Source organism: Falco cherrug, chromosome 10 (assembly GCF_023634085.1).
Source record: "Falco cherrug isolate bFalChe1 chromosome 10, bFalChe1.pri, whole genome shotgun sequence".
Classification (NCBI taxonomy): domain Eukaryota; kingdom Metazoa; phylum Chordata; class Aves; order Falconiformes; family Falconidae; genus Falco; species Falco cherrug.
Genome location: NC_073706.1, coordinates 6,283,300 through 6,306,306, shown reverse-complemented (window position 1 = coordinate 6,306,306; position 23,007 = coordinate 6,283,300). Strand labels below are relative to the sequence as shown.

Genomic DNA, 23,007 nt, shown 5'->3' with positions numbered 1-23,007 from the left:
ATTAGACACCAAAAATCTATATCGGATTTCAAAAAGCTTCACTCCATATTTGGGCCTTAATTACCCACCAGCCTCAGCCAGCCAAGATACAAATCACAGACAATCTCGTAAGTATATTTTATGTGTATTTTGAAGTATAAAGTTTTTATGTGCATGTCTCCATATATGTATATATAAAAAGTTAATTTAAAGTCTATTTTATAACATTAGAATCAGCTACATCTCCTTGAAATCTGCAGGCAGGCCAACCATGACCTAAAGCTTCTAATGACCTGGCAAGAGCCGCACGTTCCCAGAGCCCTCTTCCTCATGTGGCTGGCTTCCAGGGGGCTTGGGAACCACGTCCCCTACTTGAAGGATGGCAGATTTCCAAAGCCTTTCCAGATGTGTAACTTGGCAATCTCAAATTCTAATATTAACAGGTCCAATTAGCAGCCTGGCCACGTCTGGATCTTGCAGATGGTTACAGCGCACAGGTGAGGAGGCAAAACAGGAGCGGGTCCTGCGAGTCAGTAAGTCATTCCACCCCTGTCCTACAAATGTGATGCTGGCTGGTGATGCCCACCTCGGCTTCAGATGCAGCTTTCTACACATTCCTGTACCATCAGAGAAGCTCACATGTTGAATGAATGGCTCGGACCAGCCAGGCCATGATGGCACAATGCAAGGAGCAGCCGCCGGGCACCACGGCACAGCCCTCGTGCGCCAGGTCTATCCGGGCCCTGGGGGCTCAGCTCAGCGCTGCCCGGGGTGGCTCTGGCAGGGCACATCTTCACAGATCAGTGCTAAACTACCAGGGCACCAGGGACCACGCAGATGGCATGTTCTTGGGTGTGGGACAACAGCCCAGCGAGCACTATGCTAACAGAAGCAATATATTACATATCTTTACAGGAGAAAATCTTGTCTCATCTTTCTCCCACTTCTGTCCCAAGCTTTAAGTTCAAGATCTAATAAAATTCAGACTCCTACATCAAGTTTTGCTTCTCAAAACTCTCCTCCGCAACATTAACTTGAAGTTCAGTAGCTGCACTCTTAGAAGAGGATGTATTTTAGGAAGAAGCGAGGAACCGGCCACGCAAATTCAGAGGAGACCTTGCCATCGCCAAAATGAAATTCCCAACAGCAGCCGCTGCTGAGAGTTACTTGGCCACTGCTCGTAACCTGTCAGAGCCCTCCTTACACGTAACCTACACGTCTTACGGCCACACACCGAGGTTCTGCAATGCACAGGTGCATCCCTGTGTGTTAGCCTGAACACTCCCTGCCACCGTGCAAGCTGCACAGCTCAGCGCTGAACTGTTCCACGGCCACGGGGCAGAGGAGGGAGAAAGTTCAAGGAGCTGGAGGGACACATCAGTTTGTAGCAGTACCTACAGCCTCTAAGGGGGCACAAAGAAAAATGAGTCAACTTCAAGACTACATCCCCAGGCTCAACTAGCCATGTGCCTAGGCAAGTTATTGAGAAACAGGTATGTAAAAGCATAACCCTGAGAGCTGGTCCATTTTCCTAACGTCTATAAATCTGATGCTTTTCATTCTGAAGCTTTATACCATTACTGTTATTTTTCTTTACAAACTAACTCCACTGCCTGTCCTAGATAAATATAGATGCGATTCTGATCCATATTTTGAAGAGTATTTCTTTCAAATCACCCCCTCTATTTAGCTATCCTAAATATGGCAGCCTGGAACATTAAAGCAGCGAAGAGCTACAGAATTACTGGCACAGAGATTCTTGCAATGTTTCTAACCCCAAAATTGCCACTAATGCAAGAACACAATTAGACTGAGCATTTACGGAGCACAACAAATATCTGACTATGCAGTACATTTCTGTACTAGCAGAGGTTGACAGCTTCCAAGTAATCGAAGGCATTTATTTTAGGGAAAGGCGTGTGACTATGTATTCGAAACAGCTTAGATGTACTCAACCAAAACAGTTGAGCAAAGCAGATGTCCAGGCAGCCTGTCAGAGGCACGCAAATGGTATTTAATGCATAGGCAAAGTGTGCCGTGATGCCATGGGCAGCTTGTATCCGACCTGAAAACATTCACAACTCGCTGCCCAGCGAGCGAGCGAACAGCTCGCTGCATCGTGCACCGGCAAGGAGTTTCTGGTTTAGTTTGGCGATGTACTGCAATAATCAGTCCCTGGGGAACCAGGAGTCACAGACTACACAAATTGAGCTGCCTGGTGTTAACTATCAATACGGACACGCCAGAGCAGTTCCCAAGGGAGGGATGGTGGGGGCAATGCTCCTGCTGCTCCTCCCTCATGCCTGCAGACTGCAAGCCGTGCACACTGCACCCGGCTGGGAGAAGCGAGGTACACACACACACACACACACACAGCTACGAGGTGGGCAGTTGCACCCTGAGCCCCACTTCTTGCCCGAAGCACCCCAATGGCTCACTGCAGACCGCTGTGCCTGTCTGGATCCCACTATTGTGGGCAGGATCAGGTCACCCCTTCAGCGGGGACAACACGCAGCCTCTGCCATCGCGGGCTGGGTACCAGGCTGTTCATTGCCCTCCCAGCCACCCTGGAGTCACCCTTACCTCCGTCAGCGTAGGTCTCGGTGCCATAGCCGTCCTGCAGGCCGTTATTCCAGGTACCTTCGTACTTGGCTCCGCTGCTCATGCTCTGCCTGGCGCCATACCGTCCCTTAAAGCCATGGGTCCACTCGCCTCTGTAAACCCAGCGTCCTTTGGTCTCGATTCCGAGGCCATGCCTCTTGCCTTGGGACCAGTAGCCTTCGTAGGTGTTGCCACTGGGCCACGTGTATATGCCCACCACTTCAAAGCCGTAGTTCCAGGAGCCCGAGTACTCGCCCTGGCCCTTGGGGCCGGTGCAGATGCCATGCCCGTGGGCTTTGCCCCCTTCCCAGCCCCCGCAATAGGCCCCTCCATCATCAAAATCAAACCTGCCGCCGCTCATGGTGCCCCCGGTGCCCGGCAGCGATCCCAGGGGCCGGGGGCGGCTGCCGCATCCCCGGAGGAGCCGGGACGGGCGCCGGGAGCGGCCGCTCCTGCCTCGCCTGGCCCGGAGGGGCCGGGGCACGGGAGGAAGGAGGAATTGGAGGGAGGGGAGAGGGCCAGGCCGGGCCCGAGCCCCCCGGGAGGGGCAGCCGAGCCCCCCCCCGCTACCTGCCCCGCCGCCGCGCCCCCGCCGCGGGCATGGGGCCGCGCCGGGCAGCCGAGCCCCGCGGCGGCGGGGGAAGAGGAGCAGGAGGAGGAGGAGGAGGAGGAGGAAGGGGGTCCCGAGCCGAACGCGCTCCCCCGGCCCCGCCGCTGCCCGGCCCGCTCTCCTCCCCGCCGGGAAAGGTCAGCGCTGCCCTAACAAGGCCATCGGATCCCGGGAGCTGCTCCCAAAAATAACCCCCCGGAGCCCGGCCCCCGCCTCGGGGCCCTTTTATGAAGGAGGGAAGAGCCGCATCCCCACTCCTCCCCGCCCCGGGCAGGGATCCAGGCGGAGAAGAGGCTGGGAAAGTGAATGTCTGCTTAAAATAGCGCCTGGGAAGGGGCGCGTCGCTCCCCCGCCGCCCGCCCCGCAGCGCGGCCGGGCCGGGCCCCCTCCCGGGGATGCCCGCGGCGGCCCGGCCCCGGTGGGCAGCCTTACAACAAGGAGTAAAAGCACTGCCGCCGCCCGGGCTGCAGCGTACACGCCACTTCTACAGTGAATTTCCAGGGCTGCTCTTAAGGTAGTGCAAAAAAACCCCAAAACCAAACCACTAGCGGCCATCCCCCTCTCTCCCCCACACAACCACCCCCCAAATACGCCCCTGTCCAACAGCCGACAGCACAGTCTAGTCTCAAAACGTTTGGAAAAGAAAGGTGAGACCATACCCCTGGGACAGTTGCAAATGCATTAAGAGTAGTGGCAGCCCACCATGCCTGTAACAATTCACATCATCAGACGCAGGTGGTAGAGAGCACAAGGCGTGGAACACCAGAGAACAGGCTAATCCAAGCCCTGTCTTCTTCCAGCCGCACCTGCCCCATCTCCTACAGACACTGCCGCAGCAGGAGCATGGAGCTGATCCCCCCCTTACTGACCACCACATGCTGAGAAGCTGCGAGAGCTGTGGGGAGAGCTCTGCCCTTCCGGGCCAGCTCCGAGACATGGGCTGAGCACGGGGACAAAGCTGCCATAGGCAACAGCGAGTTTCACACTCGCATAACACAGGTTTACAACTTGCCCAACCTCCTCATCGGTGTTTCTAGGAAAGAAGAGGTATAGAAAAAACCATACGCTATATAACTGCAAGAAAAGCTAAGGATGTATATACAGCACACGAACTACAAATACCTGCAGGCACAGGTGAGGGCCAGCTGCCCACTATAAAGCTAATTATAAAAGGCTTCACTTTTACTCAGCCACAAGAAGGAATGTGCACTTTGGGAAGGGACTCCAACACAACTCAAAAGTGCCGCTTGGCAGAACTGGCCCTCTAAAGCTTCCTTTAAAAAAATAAGTCAAATTGTGAAATTGGCTCAAGTTGGATTTTTTTTTTTTAAGCTAAGCTTTTAGACTACTCAGGCACGCTTTCAAGGTTCTTGCTGCATGATTAAGGGCTGGAAATTCAAATTTTCTCAAAGCAAAACTAGAAGGTTTTGTTTTGTGGTTTCTGGGGAGACCAAAGCATCTTAACACTTCATAGTAACAGAAGGGAAAGCATTAAGGCAACAGTTGTAGCTAATCATGGTCTTCTATTTCATGGTGTTCCAGCACTTACCAGCCCAAAGATACTGTAACTGCCCTGAAACGATGCCAAGTTCAGGACCATATAATTATTTACTTAGCAACTTTTCCTAATTACATAGCACAGTTGTGAACTGATAGCACACTTTGTTTAAATGTTAGTAACTTACGCAGATGTTGGCATTTAAAGAGCTTTTGTTGACCGCTAACTTACACAAACTTCAGAAAGCCCTAACATCGTGTGCACATTAAGGCACCACCCAGAGCTGGTCTTATTTCTTCATCTTGGCAGAAAAATTCACATTCTCCTCCGAAAGCTGAGCGGGAAGGAGCCCGCTGCACCCAGCCAGCACCCAGCCTGGGCCTGACCTCTAGTGGCCCAGCACCGCTTGCCTCCCTTCCCAGTCTGCACCAGCTCATGCGTTCTACTCCGTTTTTTTAATATTACCTCCTGGATTTTGATCCACTTTCTAAATACAGCAGTATTTAGAGCTTGACAGCGCTTGACATTGCAATCCTAAACCCTGCAGGTACAGGTCTGTGGTGACTAATGAAAGAAATGCTAAAAAGCAGCATGGTCTTGGAAGGCATTCTAAGCCCCACAACGGTGTTGCTGTGGTTGCTGCCTGCAAGCGTTTGGGAACAGTAAAGAGTGCTTATTTCAGAAGTAAGGTCATTTTGCACTTTGAAACCCAGTATTGCAGAAAATAGTTACCAAACAATTGCCTTGAATTCAGAACACAGGTGGCAGAAATATGGCTATTTAAGAGCAGGGAAATGGAAGGGAGACACGGGATCCAAGTACACTCTGCAAGGATTAGATGAGACTTCAGAATTGGCAAAACAGGTACATTTGCATGGCCACTTGTTCAAAGATACTAGGTACTGCCATAGAAATGACAAAAAAAACCCTGACAGTAACATGAAAGGATTTTGGGAAACGTTTGTCTCCATTTCTTCTCCAGATCTTACAGCCAGAAAAGTTCGAGTACTGCAAATAGTAAAGACAATCTTAACACAACTCACCTCTCCCTCAAGAAATCTTATTATTTGGTGGGGTGCTCCTTTGCTACACGCGTATTTATAAAAGACAAATTGTGCTGATGCACACAAAGGATGGCAAGCTGGTTGTTTCTGAAGTAGTAAATTTCAGGAAGAATGCAAAGCTGGAAAAGGCATCTACAGTGACAATGGTTTAGTAAAAAGACTGGAGTGGAAGAGAAAAAACACAGTGCTGAAGATTCCCCAGCTGTGCAGCTGACAGCTGTTCACTCAAGTCTATGAGTATTAATACTTGAAGGCTTATACTTGATGTTACAGAGCAGGCTGAACAAAGCTAAAACACAACATCCCAACACACCAGAGTGCGTGAATTAAGACAACTGAAGTGAGCAAATGCGGTTTCTGCCTTCATAAAAGACACACTGAACGCAGTCCATCATCTCATTTTTCCTTTGGTTAACTGAAGAAAATCTCCCTGAAGAAAGCAGGGTATTTCTCCTGCTGCAGACAAGTCTCTAAAGCCTATCGGACATGGGATAAAAAGATATGCTTGCTTTACATTTTCCTCTAAGCAACACTACAGAGATCAGAATAACCTCTTGAAACAATCTTGCTTTGATAGTTCACATTTCTTTTCCTCATCAGGTAGTAGCCTACCAAGCAAATGTTGTGTCAATCTAGTAACATCTGACTACATTAACATTACCAAAGACAGGGAAGGAGGATGCCTGTTCAGCTGATCAGAGATAAAGCCTCTTTAGGCACAAAGAAATAACAATGTTTCCATCATGAAAAGATGACTGTCTCCCCTGAATTCTCCTAGATTGGTAACAGTACCAAAGGGAGCATAGGAGATTGTCACACTCCTTTATGAAATAAAATCAGAGGCACAAGCATCCAAAAATGTAGGCATAAGTGTTACAACCTGAGGTCAAAGTGATTTCAAAGAAGGTTAATTACACCGGGTTTCTCACGGCAAGAGCTCTAAGCACCAAGCAATCTAGGCACTCTTCTCCAACAAACCAAAACGAGGATTTTTGAAAACAAAGTAGAATTTCCCCAAGTATCAGGTCTCTTAACTATAGGCAGGTACACTCTAAACACGTTCACTGTGTTTACATCATTATCTACTCCAAGCTCAAATTATAATGCTTAAGCTAAACCATTTATCCAGCTTAAATAATGAACATTAGCTAAGATGCAAAGAAGTGTTTTTATTGCAAGCACAGTGAGCAGAGGTTGGGTTGCATCTCACATGAGTGTGACTGAAGGCAGACTTAAATCACCCACCCTTCCGTTTTTAGTGCTCATTGGTGTCAGGTGTACATCATTTCTGCCATGTGAGACATCTTCTTTGGAATATACAAGTAATATTCCACGTATCCTGAAAGATCTTCAATAGTCACATCATCCACAAAGGCCCTGGCTTGCTCAGAGCAAGAGCGTGGAGAACTTGAGGGAGTTCTTGATGGCAACACCTGGGAGTGATCCTCAGAAACTGTTCTTCTATCAGGTGCCAATGGGAGAGTGTTCTGCAAGCCAGAGAATTTGTACACTTCCATATCTTGCCACCGTTTACACTGACAGGCTTTATCTGCACATGCACACGGCTTATTCATGTTCAGCTTGGACACAGACTGAAAGTCAGAAAGCTCCGTGGTCTTTAGGCTTGCTTTGGATGCTACGGAAACAGCAGCTGGAGAGTTCTCCTGTCTGTTCTCTGACACCAACTGTGTAACAGAAGCTCCCAAAGACTCAGCATCAGCTCCCTTCTGGCCAATATCAGGAGCAATACTGCATCGTTCGTGTGCACAAGCTTCCTTTGGGACCGGCATCCCAAACCCACTGCTCTCATCCTGGGCAGCAGCCTGGCTCTTGTGGACTAGCTGGTTGCACGTGGAATGTGATTTTGTGCTGCAATGGATAAACCTTGGAGGATGAAGAATTGGAGACTTGGAACGCCTGCGACGCTGGGTTCTCACAACTCCTCTTGATGGCTTCTTCATAGACCTACCAGGAAAAGACACAAAAAGGGAGTGAAAAATCACCAGAAGACTTATTGCTGGATTATAAATACTATTGGGCAAAATCTCTTCTGCACTGATATTGCATGGAAGAGCTTTAAACTCAGAATGTTTGCTCAGGGTATTCTGCTATCTTGGAATTTGACTTTGTTCTAGTCAAGCAGCTGTACAAAATACAAAAGGAACACCTGAGAAATGAAACCAAAAGTGCATGCTTTTAAGGTTAGAAAATGAGTAAAGCATGTGAGACATGACAAAATAACCTCTAAGGGAAGGACAAAGCACAAGACGACAGCACAAAAGTAACGAAGCAAGGGCAAAAGGTGGGTTTGTTTCAGTAGGAAATGAGCGTGAAGTTCTGTGTAGGTACTACAGCCACCAATTCTTTCTTTTAATCTAGTTCCCAAGGCATAGCGACAGCTTCTGCAATGTCAAACAGTGACTGAAAGATGCATTCATGACTGACTGATTCAGAAACTGCAGTTCAGATTTATATTAAGAAATATCTATAATGTTTAGCAACCTACAGTTGAACAGTATTTCCTTTCCCTTCACATAACTGTAAATAAGAATAGTAGTCACATATGAACAGAAAAAGGTGGTGCAGAATATTTAAAGTAGTTCTTTAATAAAGAAAACTTGGATTCCTTGTTCAAGGGTGTAGGTACTAGAAACCTTGTCCCTTTAAAATTCCCTTTCAGTGCAGTGTCATCTGAAGTAGCCTGATAATCCTAAGCTTCTCTTACCCATGCCAGGTTTCCTTAGAAGTACACGCATTCTTCGGTTTGTTTTCATCTGCCACTGCTCTAACTAGTGCTCTTGGACCTGTCCCTTCACCCACAGAGAGAGAAGCAGTAGACCTGTGAGAGACAGAATGAAAAATTAACAGCCTGGACTGGTTAGCACTACAAATATGAAAAAACTTGTAAATCTTCTTTCCCAGAAAAGATTGCTTCAAATTTTTTTTACAATATACCTTAAAAGACGTGTCCACAAAGACCCAAATCAGAAAAACAGCGTTTACATATTCCTATCTCAAAAGTTTGTATAACACTCTTTCACCAAACATGATGCCATTCAGCAACTAGACTGCAAATCCAAGCTCCACATGTCAATGACGAAGCACACACAGTGACTAAATTTCAGTTTCCCGGGAGAGGGGAGGGGAAAAACACCATCACTGAAGAAACACGTCTCTTTTTCCAGAGACAAGCAAGTCATTCTTTCCTAAAAATAAATGTTCTTTGTACATAAATAGACTTTGTTTAACTGAAGAACACTTAAGCCTCTGTCTAGGACAACATAAGCTACAACTCTTGATACTATTGCAAGTTCAATCACTTGAGCAACAGAGTTGTATCACATCTTCAACTTCTATTCAAGCCAGGGACCTTCAAAGATTTCCTAATTTTTCTGATGCTATAATTTCATCCCAAACTCCCATCTTCAAGGAGCTGTACTAATCCCAAGAACAATTTTTCCAAGTTATGACTTCACATATTACACTGGAATTCACAAGGAAATTATTTTCCAAATCCCTTATTAAATTAGTTTGTAAGCAGGGCGGATTCCCTGAAAAGTGAAAACAAGTCCCCACACACTGATCTAGGATAAGGTTAACTGATATTTAATAGAGTCCAAACTATCAAACATCTATTTTCCATTTAAAGGAAAATGAATACAATGCAGAAAATTGAAGGCCAACAGTAAAAACTCCAAAGTAACTAAGTATGCCTGACTAGGGGGTGGGACTAGAGATACTGAAGAAGAGGCATTTGTGTGGTGATTCATTTCTAATGAGTTTAATTACTTAAGGGAAAGATAACTTTGGAAGTCCATCTACTCACGATCTAAACTCTATGGCAATTCTAGTTACCACCTTGGTATTTACATCCCGCCTTACTTACACCTTCATTTCAGTTACTGGCATAATTGCATCACTGACAATAGCTTACTGAAACACAGTACTATACAAATAACACATAATGGGGCATCTTTGTCAGCAGAAAACATTACATAAAAGCCTTTCCCCCCCTTCTCCATTTTAGATAGAAATTGTCATCGCCAACAGAAGACATGCTGCTTGTGTTCTGCTACCTGGGACAGGCAGGCTAAGTGCCATGTGTCAGATCTCCCACAAAACCAGACAACACAAAAAACATTCTTTCCCATTTACTGATTTTGGTTATAAATAGGAAATTTGTAAGTGACAGCAAGGAAAACAGTCTGTGTGGGAATCATGCACTGAATCTAATGCCCTCCTTTACTGACATGGAAACAACATTTCTCTCCTGGGAAAAGATGGGAGTTTATTCTCACGACAGGCCTTCAGAGCCATGACAACACGCTAACTAGCAGAGTTCTAGCGCTATGGACAATCCCTGGCAGCCAGAGTCATACCAAAATTTATGCCAAGCATGTTGTCAACTGCTGACTGTTGTTAGGTTTGTTTCAAGCCTGTTGGGAGCTAACAGCGATCAAACAAATTACAATTCCTTGAGAAGTGCCGTCTACAGCTAGCAAATTTATTTCAGTTTAACCAAAATGAAGGCTTTCAGTGCCTAACCTTTTACAATTACCTCATTCCCTCAAAGTTAACAGCAAGGGTGTTCCCTTCAAGTCCATTTGTAATATGCTAACTATGTACCTCCCTGTGGTGTTACTCACCCAGCTGTGTCAACTCTTAGCTTTTTGAATGCTGTCTGCAGGCTTTCCTCTTCTCCATCCTTAGCTTCTGTTTTCATTATTGGAATGGCCAGAAAGTGACAGAGTTACCATGTACAGCTACAATCAGAAAAAAAGACATAAGAAAATAAGGCCCAATGCCTTGCTAAAAACATTAGTTGCCCAGCAGCATCATAATACATGAAAATAAACTCAAGCTGAGGTAATTCTAGTAGAACATTTTTGAAAGTTGATTCAGAAATTCAGAACAAGCTTTACGATACCCAAGAATGGAACAAAGTCTCTTGTACAACCACATAAGTGAATGAACAACTTAAAGTAAAATTTAGTGTCAAGAGCATCCTGCACATCCGTTACAGTCTAGACAGATGACTGTCCTGCAGTGTTACCAGAGTAATTTCAGAAGAGGTGAAAGGTGAGAAGAAACACCACCATTAGAAACAGTGAACTTCCCACAACTGCTGTTTCCAACTTTGGGATTTGATGTTGCATATATAATTAAAAAACCCAAAACCAACAGATTTTTCTTAGAACAGTATAAAATGTTAAGCTAAACAATTTTTTTGACCTTATGTCTAGATCCCAGCAATAATTACACAATCTTATCAGAACATGTGGTTTTGATTGCAAATAGACATTAAAATGTTCTCATATCAGGTCTTGAACAAGTACAAATGCAAATACAAGTACAAAGAGCAAAAATAAGCCTTGTTTTAATTAAAAAAAGAATTGATAAAAACTGGCTGATATGTGGTGGTTTTTTTGAAATCTACCCTGGCCATCACTTAATCCAGCTTCAAAGGAATCTCAAATCTTTCTAAATTTGATGCTTTTCAGTGCCTTACATTCCTTCAGTCACGTGCACGTCCTACACCAGCCACGCTTCTGCTAATGAAATAATCAATAAATGTTTCTTAGCACTGTCTTTGCTTTTGCTGAGCAGAAACCACTGCCAGCAGCCAGTCCCAGTTCTACACCAGACCACCTCAAGCCCAGCATTTGTTGAAGTTTACTTGGCTGATTAGCCTGCTTCATTTAATGCTTTGGACTTGAATACTTCTGGAAAAGCAGGACCGCTTGGTGTGGGTGCCATCACCAGGAGAGTCTTTGGCCACACTGTATGGGGCATGAGGAGATCATCTTCTCAGACTTTTTTTAAATTACAAGGTTGTCACACTTGACAACATTCTACAATGAGACTGGTTTGGTAGGCAAGGGGAGAGCAGCAGCTATTTTCTACCTGGATTTCAGTAAGGCTTTTGACACTGTCTCCCCCAAGACCCTCTAGGCTGGGCCATCAGTCAGCGAGGTGGACTAAAAAGCAGCTGAACAGCTGAGCCCAGAGGATGGTGATCAGCGGCACAAAATCTAGTTGGAGGGCAGCAACTAGCACTGTATGCCAGGGGTCAATACTGTGTCCAGTCCTGTTTAACATCTTAATTAGTGATGTGGATCATGCGGGACAGCGTACCTTCAGCAGGTTTGCCGTTGACACCAAACTGGGGTGAGTGGCTGGTACACCTGAGGCACCTCAACAGGCTGGAGAAAGGGTCCGACACAAACCTCATGAACTTCAACAAGGGGAGGCGCAAAGCCCTGCCCCTGGGGAGGAACAAGCCCACGTACAGCACAGCCTTGTAGAAAAGGCTCTAGGGGTCCAGGTGGACACTGGGATGGAGAGGAGCCAGCAATGTGCAAAGGGACTAACCGTGTCCTGGGCTGCAAGTTGAGGGAGCTGATCCTTCCTTCTATTCAGCACTGGTGAGACCACAGCTGAAGTGCTGTGTCCAGCGCTGGCCTCCCCACTACCAGAGAGAATCCTGTGAAGGGCCACGAAGACGATGAAGGGACTGGAACATCTCTCCTATGAGGCTCGGAGAGCTAGGACCGTTCAGCCAACAGAAGAAAAGGCTCAGAAGGGATCTCACCAGTGTATGTAAATACCTGAAGGGTGGGTACAAAGACGACAGAGCCAGGCTCTTCTCAGTGGTGCGCAGTGACAGGACCAGAGGCCGTGGGCACACACTGAAATGCAGGAGGTGCTGTCCGAGCATAAGGAAACACTCCTCTGCCACGAGGGCGACTGAGCACTGGCACCGGCTGCCCAGGGAGGCTGTGGGGCCTCTCTCCTTGGAGATACTTGAAAGCTACCTGGACATGGCCCTGGGACACCGGCTTGGGGTGGCCCTGCAGGCGTCCCTGCCAACCTCAACAGTTCTGTAATTCTTTATCTTCCCCAAACCCTAAGAATCAACAGCTCCTGTAAGGAGAACACACTTAGACGGAGCACTAACCCTGCCTAATAATATACTAATAACGCCTAGGTTAGTACAACTTTTACCAACTAAGCACCAGCTTTTTTTGTAGCATGGAAAAGGTCTCAGTGAAGCGAGAGGAGTAATCTGAACCTCTGCTGCTCAGCTGCTTATTCAGATACTGAGTAGTAATTTCTGTTCCCTCACAACCTCATTCCAGTCGGAGGTGGCAGCTCTCCCCACTGTTGTTCCAGCTGCTGGCTCTGCTATGATTTCACCTGGACGCCCTGCATTGCAGACAGCTGTTATGACACACACAGAGGGATAATGTATCATAACAACTTCAAGGCACACATTGTCCAGTGCGTCAGAGAGCAAGTAAACAGGAGAAAAGGAAACTAACACAGAGATTGACAACACGAGGCTCGTCTCAACAAGTTATTATTCTATATACCTTTTTAGCTAAATACTACTGTTCCAGTGAAATATCTGGTCCTTGCTTCAGTAAGCTTTTTCCCCCGACTTAAAAAGAAGATTCCTTAAAAGAAAAAGGTCAGCCTGCAATATTTATTGGTTTGTTTTTTTTTTTTAATACCACCACCCTGTATTATATAACTGCAGCAAGAAAATGAGAGTAAAAAGTTTTTAAATCACGGCGTGTTATTCAAAACATACTACCAGAATTAGACCACATATTTTATCACGCTGACCTTCCTCACTGACTCAGTAAATCCTCAGAGATACAGAATTTATTCAGATAAAACCCCACTCAGTGATAACTGTGCATAAACTTAAGCATTTCAGACACACCAGCCAACTAACACAGATATCAAGAAAAAGCAAATTACTGTGAAAAACAATCAGGGCTTAATGCTGTGTCAAAACCCCACACTGACAGTTGTGTTCTTTATCTCCTAAACACACACCCATCCTCTCCCCATTAATTTTCAGCCATTTCCCAGCAACACAGGCCTGCTGACCCACCGCCCGCCCCCCACCAGGGCACAACGCACAAGCGCGTCCAGCTGGATTCAAGACGGGCACGTAGAGAGACCGAAAGCTCGAAGGCACCCGCGGCCGAGGCCCCCAGCAGCCCCCCCGGTACAGCCCGTCGCGGCCGTTCCCTGGCCGCCCTCCGGCCACTGCCGCCCCCAGCCCCGGCGGCACCTGCTCGTTACCCCCGGAGCTGAGGCGGGGCCCGACTCCACCGCGGTGACTCAGCACAGCCCCTGCGCCCCGCCGGGGCTCGCCCCGCGCCCTCCAGCCCCGCCAAGGGACCGGCAGCGCCTCTGGCAACCCGCGAGGGACAGGGGGCCCCGCCGCGGGGGCCCGGCCGGCTCTGCCCGCCGCGGGGGAGCAGGAACCCGCCGGGAGCAGCGCCCCGCCGCCCGCACTTACCGCGCTCGCCCGAGGGCCGGGCCCGGCCCCGCCGCCTCCGCCGCCTCCCGCCGGGCTGCGCGGGGCTGCCCCGCCCCTTCCGCCGGAAGCGATGGCGGCCGGGCGGGGGCGGGCCGGCGGCAGGGCGGGGCAGCCGGGGCGCGGCGGGCAGCGCGCGCGCGCATGCGCGCCCCCGGGGGCGGTGACCTCACTTCCTGTTGTGCTCGGGGCCCGGCGGGCGCGGGGCTGGGGGCGGCGGTGAGTGGCGTCCGCCGTGCCAGGACGGCCGCGGCCCCGGGGAGCGGGGGGCGCGGGGGAGAGGGGGCTGGGCGGTGAGGGGAGGCCCCGGGGGCGCGGGCGGCGCGGTGACGGGGCGTGGGCGGGTCAGGCCGCGGCCCGGGAGGACCCAGCGCTGCGCTGCCGGGGCTGGGGAGCGGCCGGGGGGTGCGGGGCGGCGGGGCTCTGCCTCGGTCTGCCCGCGGGCCGGCCGTCGGCAGGGGCTGTCCCGCCGCGGCGGCAGCGCCAGCTCTCCCTGGCTCCGGCTCTTGTGGCGGCGTCCGGCGCGTCGCAGGGCTGCACTCGTGCCTGCTGCCAGCACGCATACCTGCTTACCCAGTAAGAAAAAGACACTGGGTTATTTTTAACATCGGCTGCGCCTGTTCTGAGAAACCCAGAGTTTAGAGTTCACGGTAAAAAATACTGGACAAGTCTGGTCAGACGGCAGCGCGATTGCCCGCAGAAGAACGGGCATCCGTCGCACATGTCATCTCGGTTTTGTAGAGACCGTGTGTGTTTAGAGCTCAGTGTCAAATTTTTGTATTTCAGTTTATTCTGTATGGCACAGTCGGTTACACGCTGAGAGCCATCAATGGACTTGGAAGCTAAAGATGAAGAGGAGGAGAGTCTGCAAACAGCTTTCAAGAAGCTGAGAGTGGATGCAGCAGGGTAAGCGAGCAACGAAAAGGACCATGGCACTTCTCAGGTTTTTCGATACATACTTACATTTGCTTTCTATTATTTTGCATCTCAAAACAAATGTCATTTGGTGAAAGGTTCCTTTCTTTCCAAGGGGAGAAAACTACATCACTTAACATGAAATGCAGTTGTTATAACTGTCTAACAGGCAAAGCAGTACTTTATTACTGACTAATTTTGACACAGTATCCAACTGAAATTAGATGGTGACTGTACAAAAACATGAAATGACTCGCCCAAAGCAGTGAACCCACTCTTAACTGTTGTAGCTGTAGTCACCATGTGTGATACAGAACTTGTTTGTCCATTCATGTAAATGCTGGTGTCTTCAGCCACATTATCGGCCTTTACTGTGGTGCACAAAAATTTGCTTGGAGAGCATCTGATAGACAGCACCAACAATCCATAGTGTGCCGGAGAGCCCAGCCTTGCTGGAAGTCATCAGGCTACATAAGAGCACTGATCGTTTCTGATTTTAGGCGATTTTGTAGAGTAAAATGTCCGCAGACATTTTTATACTAAAAACTTATTCCATAACACATGGGTATACTGCTAATATGTAGTATAAGCATCTTCCTTAAAAGTAGGAGTTAAGAAAATTATGCAGTCTTAACGCTTTGTGAGGTAGTTCACTTGTAATCTTTTAGGAATTCACAAGGAATTGTCAAGAGACAACTTTGTATTGATAATTAATGTTACATTATGAATTCACCTCCACAGCCATCAATACTGCTATCATGACTTCCTCTGCATGTTAAATTATATTTTGCTTTGATACTCGTTCCCTCTACTTCAGGAGGTCTTCTGTTAAATGTGGAAAAATATAGCTGTTCTCTAACAAGGAACTGTGCCTATTAAGCATTGTGCTTTTGATGTGTGGAATTCTGGTTGATTCCTGATGATATCTTCTTAGGCATACAAAGATCCTGTTTTGCTGGCACATGTTTTGAACAGCTCGAGTCTTGTGACTAATGCCGTAAGATCAATTTTGGGCAGTGTACTTGGGCTCTTCTGCTAGAATTTCAGCCTTGTTTCTTGCAATTTCCTATCCCGTGTTCCAAATCACACACAGAGCCATCATAAATACAGATCTGCGTGCTAAGGCGTTTCTGTTTGTTGTCTGGACCTCCAGGGCCAGATGTTTTTTTTTCATTCCCTGTTTATCTGGGAAATTTAATGAGAAATAAATTAGTAATCCGTCACTGTGCATTGTGCATCCACTTTTCCACTGACTCCTCCTCAGGCTGCTGCTATACGTTCCTGACTTTGCAGTTCAGATGAGTAAGAGCCTATCTTTAACAACTATTGTCTGACAAGAACATTTGGAACCTGAATTTACATTCTTTAATGTGTCATTTTGGTACAAATAGGGTATGACATCAGCCTCTGGGCATTTTGGCCTCCTTTCATTTCATCTCACCTATCTTTAGACACTTGACTGAGGTCAATATAGTAAGAGTGGTTAGATAAATCTCTGTAATAATCCTGTTTCTAACCACTGACTGTAGAGGAAGTCAAGGCTGTGAACTTAACATGTCTTAGCTAAGCATCTAAAGCAGATAGGCTGGATGTTCAATGTACAAATGAAGCAGTATGCTCAGGCATTACTGTAACGTGGCATTTCCCTTTTTTGCTCAGATGTATTGCAGCTCTGTCTGTGAGCGATGGGATGATTCTTAGAACACCAACAAGAGCAGCCATGGATGGAGGCAAGCAACAGACGGTCTGCTCAAAGGAAGCGTGGCATGGGTAAAGCATACCATTCACAGCACCATGAACGTGTTTCTGGTTTGAGACATTTAACACTGCACTTTCCAATGCAGGTTGCTGTTAATTAGTTGCTTCAACATATCTTTTCTTGTCTTTCTATTAAAAAACTTTACCATAACTGTTCGATAATGATGTTTTTAAAGGGGATTTCATCAAAGCCTTTTAAAAAAAAATTGTCTCATAGAGAGGGTAACTTCCTTTTCCACTGATTTCCTCAGAAATCCACTTTTTTCAAGTCTTACACCTTTGCAACCCCCTCTCACCTCTTTCTTGGGTTATTTTATTTCTGTGTTGATATACCAGGATATTTAGTGCAGTTCTGTCAGCAGCTCCAACGGGTGTCCAGGTTCTGCACTACAGTTCAATTTAGGATGACAAAGTATCATTTGCTTAACACAGGAGATTTGGGCGGAAGTACCTTTAAATAAGGGTGGTTTGTATTTGTCTTTACTTTGGGGGGGGCCTGGTTTCTTCAGACTCCTCCACTTTACCTGTCAGAGACTGTAAGTGACAGTCACCTGATTTTTCTAAGCAGAAAAAAACCCCAATTTCTACAAGGTTTTTAGCCACATTTTAGAGCTTATTGAGCTATGGTGTGGATTCTGGAGTTACCTACCTGCTCACCCATTACAACCCTGCAGGTGTGTGAGAAAGCCTTCTAGAGGATCGGCGAGAGTACCACGTCGCAGACGCTCCAAGTCTCCCGTCCTGCATCCTCCCAAGTTTACATACTGCAATACGAAAGCCAGTAACCAGCTGAAACACAAAACCCAGGCCGACACGTCCAAGGGTAGTATCAGTTCAGACATTTTTGTTACAGCAGAATACGGTACGAAGGACAGGCACGATTCTCACTTTGAGGCCAGTGATGACAGAACTGAACCTTTGGAAGCTTTGACCACCGAAGAGCCTTTGGAGAAGCCAGGAGGGAATTGCTCTACTCTCTCCTCATCCTTTGAAACGAGCTTGCATTCTAGCCAAACCTCAGATTTCCAGTCCTTATCCATGCTTAGCAATGGCAAGCAGTGCCCTTGTACGGACAAGAAATGCCAGTGCAAGCAGTGGCGAACCATGGAAGTGTACTCTTTCTCTGGCTTACGGAGCGTCCTGTCAGAATGCGAAAAGGCAGTGCTGGGTGTCCATGCCCAGTCTCTTCAAAATAGGTCCCCTTGTGGGACAGCCTCGTCAAGTTCTCCTAGGTCCTGTTCCGAGCAAGCTCGAGCCTTTGTGGATGACGTGACCATTGAAGATCTTTCGGGATACATGGAATACTACTTATATATTCCCAAGAAAATGTCTCACATGGCAGAAATGATGTATACTTGACTGAAAGCAATAGAGCATCCTGCATCAGAGTTTGTGATAATGGTTGGATTAAATGCCTTGTCAGTGCCATGTTTTCACTGTTGTGTGTTTGATCAAATGTTTCTTTGCCTCATACAGTTTAGTTTTCTAATAAAATGAAAAATGGAATATAGTTTCCAAGCTAGTTCTAAAAAGAATGCACTAAAGTCTGAATACCTTAACAAAAGCACTGTAGATCAAATGAACTCCCTTTGTTTTTCGGTTTGTGCTGTGGATATTCAAGCTCTGTATGCTGTTTTCACTATGTTTTGGGGGCAGGGGGGAGCCTTTTAGGGTTTTTTTTTCTGAAGTTTTGCAGTATTCAGAAGGTTCAGTCTTAATATGTCCCAGTACTTAGAAAAATGTTTCATAGCTATAGCTCTTATCTTCCTCATCCTGCTCTAGAGAGGAGAATGAGAAGGCATTTGCTATTTTGGATAGGGTGAGTCTCCTTTCATTGAACACTATTTGGCTCCTTTTTTAGTTGGATCAAATTATGAGTGCTTCCTCCTCACAAGTTTGTTGGGAGGCCCAGAATGTGCGGGTATGTGCTTGGACCTTTTTTGTAATCTAACTAGCTCACTCTTAAGCAGTTCTATTTTTTTGCAGATAAGTGAAGCTCTTAGAAGAAAAAATATATTTTGTTATTTGTGCTTTACAGATGGAATAATTTAGGGGGAAGTGAAGCAGGCTAACAGTTTTTTTGGGCCGTGCTGTCTTAGAAGTGGAGGTGGTGGAGCCATCTATACAGGTTGTTTCTGAGTATGTTTGATACACAAAGTGGTGTGGAAATAGGGTAAACAAGAAGTGTGTATCATACAGGCTGTGTGGTGTAGAGCTATAACGTTCCTTCTGGTTGAAAATACTGAAATAAAGTTTGTTGCTGAGACCTGGATTAATAAATGTTTGTCAAAATCCAGCAAATTAAAGACTGAATAATTTGACTTATGCTCATCTCCCCTCGACTTTTTTTTTTTTTTTTAAATAAAACCCCAAAAGTACTTTCAGTGTCAGCTGTACACACATGCTAAACAACCATGTTTGAGGTAAAATACTGCAGTTTTCATTTACGTGCTTAAAAATTAGTGGTCAGCAAGCCAAGGAGTCACAAGCAGTTGTATAAAAATAGATGACAGCAGATGCAGAGAGTTGGCTCTGTACTCTGTGCTAGAGAAGACTCAGACATTCTAGATTATAATTGCTGCCTGTAGATTTTATTCTAATCATCCCTAAAACTTACACTATGAATCCAGGAAGTTCAGATTTAGAGTTTAAATAAATCCAAATAAGTTAACATAAGTATACAACTAAAACTATTATTTTGTTCTTAAGTGTCATGCAGTTATTTAGTATGCAATATTGACTTGTACTCTCAAATGATTTCTAAATTTTCTTGGGGGATTTTACTGTCCCCTTTACCTTCCTTTTCCAGCACTGTCCTGCCTATTCACACACAGAACTTTGGGTTTCTTCACTTCCCCTTCTTTCTCCCTACAGCAAATCCGATATAATATGTACTTTGCTTTTAAAATTAAATATTTAGTACTAGTTATCTTTGCTGCTGCTGTTTTCTAAAGGCTATTTCTGCTTCAGCAGAGGGTGTCAGCTTGTGTTTCTGTTCATGTGTTGGTTTTGTGCCCTCTTTGAAGTCGTTTGAAGGTATTGTTGCTAGGTGCAGTATTTCTCCCTTTTAGACACTCTTAACAATTACCCGGCCTCTTGGCGAGCATCGAGCTGGTGCCCACACATGTGAAGCCAGGGCACAGATCTTCACCATGCACAGAGGCAGTGATTTATAGCAGGTACTAGTTATGCTCACTCCCCTCTGCAGCTGGAGCCCTATGAAGGGGCACAGCAAGGCTCTTTTCCCCAGAAACGTGGAGTGGCAGCCTGGATCAAGGTCACCTCATGCAGTTGTTTCTGCAGCGGAGCACAGTCCTGCTTCTCTTGAATAAAGCACGCACAAACCCCTGGAGGTGTCTAGACCTTCGAGTAGGTGTTACAGAAACCCAGTAGTGATCGGCGATGTGGGGAGGGCACGAGGCTGGTTTCAGCTGTGGAGCAGGACAACGTGCAGCAGAGTGAGGGAAGCGAGGAAATCGTGGCGGTTAAAGCAGTCTGAGGTACAGCCTGAAGCCTGAAGTTTGGGGCTGAGAAGTGAGTTCAGATTCACTCCAGAAGGTTGGATGGGAGGGAAGTCTGAGGGCACTTTCTTCGGGCACATTTCCATAGTGTCCTACACAGGACAGAAGTAACGAGTAGTGAGCAGGGAGGGAAAGGAGAAAAGAGACAAGAGCACAGTGGTTTTGTATTCTGCCTGAATTACTGTTTGTGCTGGCGTTTAAGCAGGTCTAGTGCTGCCTGCGGCAGAGGAAGGGCAGATACTTCAGCTTCTTGCCTGCAACCGTCAGGCTTGTAGCAAACACACTGAAACATCACTGCTGACATTTCCATTGCTCAAACCATCTCTGGGTGACACAACGAGCTCTAAGAGAGGTCCCAAACACAAACTTTCCGTTTCCTTCAAAGCCTTCCCAGTTCAGCTCATCCACTTCACTCCTCTGATAACTCAGTCGCTCCTGCTTGCTGCCTGCCTGAAAGCTCAAGCTGTACCAGCAAAGAGCATCTTCTCTGGGAATGCCTGCACAGCGCAATTACCTTGATTGATGAGCTTGATTAATGAGCGTCAGCACTTGGCCTCCGAGGCTGCCTGGTACAAGCAGCACTGAGTGCAGCCTTGCCAGCCTTACTGCTCCCAGCCCGCTGCTGCACCTGCCCAACAAGCCTGGGGAATTTTTTCTGCCCACAGATGCTCTAGGATGTGTCCTCAGTCAATCTATGGAAGAATATGTCTAAAATATTCTGAGAAAGCATTGGTGGGCTTGCAGGGCTCCCAGGACTTTCCTCTGATCCCACCTCTGCATCCTTTCTCGGCACGTGCAGGCTGGGGTTTTTTTCAGTGGCTTCTCCCCACCTCCAGCACTGTACAAGTTACTTGCCTGTCTATTTTCAGGACTAGTTCAGCCAAAGCAGGATGCAGAAAGGCACCTTGCATGGATGAAATGTATTTCTCACCTTACAGAAGCCAAACCAAATCCTCGCTAAGCTTTACACTGGCAGATGCTGAATCAGGCCACTGGGAAAAGAAAAAAAAAAAAAATCAATGGAGCTGATTCTACATCCTGATTTCCACCCTCTCCTTCTAAACCAGGGAAGGTGCTTCTGTGCTGGCAAAGTCCTGTGATGGACTCTGGCCACCTGCTTTCTCAGGGCATCAGCTCTGAGATGAGACACCCCCCCGGATTGTACATTCCCGAGCTGGCAGCACCCACAGTCCTGCCCCATGGCACCTTCTGCCCGGGCTCTGCCAGTGCCACCAGGTCCGGCTGGACAGCATCCCACAGGGCAGCCCAGCATCAACCCCTTCCGCAGGCAGGAAGGCTGTGGACAAGAGCTGGGGATGATCTCAAGGTCACGCAAGGACAGGGCACCTCTAAAGGGCACTGGCACCCATCCTGCCCCCTCAAACCTTGCTCAGTTTAGCAAGCCCAATCCCAGCTAAATAAAGAAGCACCTCCAGAGGCACCGTCCACTTGCAGCACCCACAGGGATGAAGTGACTTGTCATTTTTTATTCCCAACGGCGCAACATTAATTCATCACAAAATATGCCACTAGATGGGGCTTTCTGGACAGCCATCCGCAGGAGAGAACCGCTTCTGCTTGGTCAAGCGGCTCCTTTCCTTTCCTAAACCCAAAAGTGTCCCCTTCCAGTAAAAGGTGCCCCAAAAGATGCTTCGTGGGCAGCGAGGGGTCTCCTGCAGGGGAGGGGAAGCTGCGGACCAGAAGGCAGGATGGCACTGTGCCTTGGGGCCAGCTCTTTAAAGCTCATTTTTCTCCAGGTTTGCAGCAGGCACGTCACTGCCCCGACCTGGCAGCCCCAAAGCAGAGGCCAAGCAAGGACTTTTCCCTGTGGGTGTCCCCGAGGCCAGTGCAGGATCTCTGGCAGCACTTGGGAAGCCCTGGGCTGGGGAGGGAGGATGGTTTTGGGGGCTGCTGCCTGTGGGGCAGAAGGCAGGGCAGGGCATAGCACTTGCCAGTCTCACCCCTCCACCATCACCCTCCTGCATCCCCTTGAGAGCAGACATCACGACACCGAAGGATTCATTCTCACCTCAGAGTCCCCAGATTATCGCTCCTTTCACTATGTTCATGCAGCTGAGTACCAATTTGGCCCCACTCCCTCCCAGTGCTCTTGGGCAAAGTATGCCTAAGTTTCTGCGTTCGAACCAGCTCTCCCAAACCTTCCTCTGTGGCAAACCTCACCAGTCCAGCATGGGTGGAGATGGGAGCAAGACACTGAGGAGGTTCATTTGCCCCCCTTGCAGCCCCGAGATACGGGCTGGCTCCCTGCACCTGCATGGCCGTCTCCTCCATCCTCCCCAGAACCTGCCCCTACAGCCCCCATAACTGGGCTGGTTTTGCTGCCCGGCACCAGCAGCTAGTCCCATGTCTGGGAAATTATCTCCAGGCTGCCAGGTTGCTGAAGATGGAGCGTGACAAAGCCACGTGGCATAAGGCACAGGCCTAGATGTCCAGGTCACCGTGTCCAGAAAGGTGTCAGCTGCCTACACACATTTGCCTGCAAACCTCTGGGGGATGCTCATAGTGCCCGGAGAGCAGCAGCCCCAGGAGCCCCTGTGCTCTCTGGGCAGAGGGAACCCGGCTGGTTTGCAATTGCGACGCACCTTGCTAATTCTGGAAATGACCCCTAACAGTGCGGGCTTTGGTGCAGGATGCCGGCTGGTTTGGCTGGCCACCCTGGAGCTCAGGTACATAGCGAGGGCTCTTGGGCTCTACCCCAGTACAGG

General features: G+C 47.7%; 3 protein-coding genes across 7 annotated transcripts in view; 1 reads left to right on the top strand and 2 right to left on the bottom strand.

The window, feature by feature from the left end:
• Nucleotides 1–3,525, bottom strand: part of JPH2 (junctophilin 2) — a 34,329-nt gene extending 30,804 nt beyond the window's left edge. The window contains exon 1 of the mRNA XM_055722894.1: nt 2,563–3,525. Coding sequence (XP_055578869.1) covers nt 2,563–2,941 — 379 coding nt within the window. The 5' untranslated portion in view covers nt 2,942–3,525. The remainder of the gene's footprint in view (nt 1–2,562) is intronic.
• A 3,376-nt stretch (nt 3,526–6,901) lies between these two features.
• Nucleotides 6,902–14,171, bottom strand: LOC102049183 (oxidative stress-responsive serine-rich protein 1). 5 transcript variants are annotated; one of them, XM_055722470.1, is made up of 4 exons: nt 14,070–14,171; nt 10,399–10,515; nt 8,478–8,591; nt 6,902–7,717 (listed from the first exon to the last, which is right to left on the bottom strand). In XM_055722470.1, the coding sequence occupies exons 2-4, from the start codon at nt 10,473–10,475 to the stop codon at nt 7,024–7,026; spliced, it is 885 nt and encodes a 294-aa protein (XP_055578445.1). In that variant the 5' UTR covers nt 10,476–10,515; nt 14,070–14,171; the 3' UTR covers nt 6,902–7,023. The 5 variants fall into 5 exon arrangements, with proteins under 5 accessions (XP_055578445.1, XP_014135301.1, XP_055578446.1 ...); XM_014279826.3 differs by lacking the exon at nt 14,070–14,171 and adding an exon at nt 12,882–12,958; XM_055722471.1 differs by lacking the exon at nt 14,070–14,171 and adding an exon at nt 12,361–12,864.
• A 48-nt stretch (nt 14,172–14,219) lies between these two features.
• Nucleotides 14,220–19,081, top strand: LOC102049354 (oxidative stress-responsive serine-rich protein 1-like). Its single transcript, XM_055722469.1, has 4 exons — nt 14,220–14,306; nt 14,874–14,993; nt 16,662–16,772; nt 17,435–19,081. Exons 2-4 carry the CDS (start codon nt 14,917–14,919, stop codon nt 18,117–18,119), a joined length of 873 nt encoding a protein of 290 aa, XP_055578444.1. The 5' UTR covers nt 14,220–14,306; nt 14,874–14,916; the 3' UTR covers nt 18,120–19,081.
• The last annotated feature ends 3,926 nt before the right edge of the window (nt 19,082–23,007 follow it).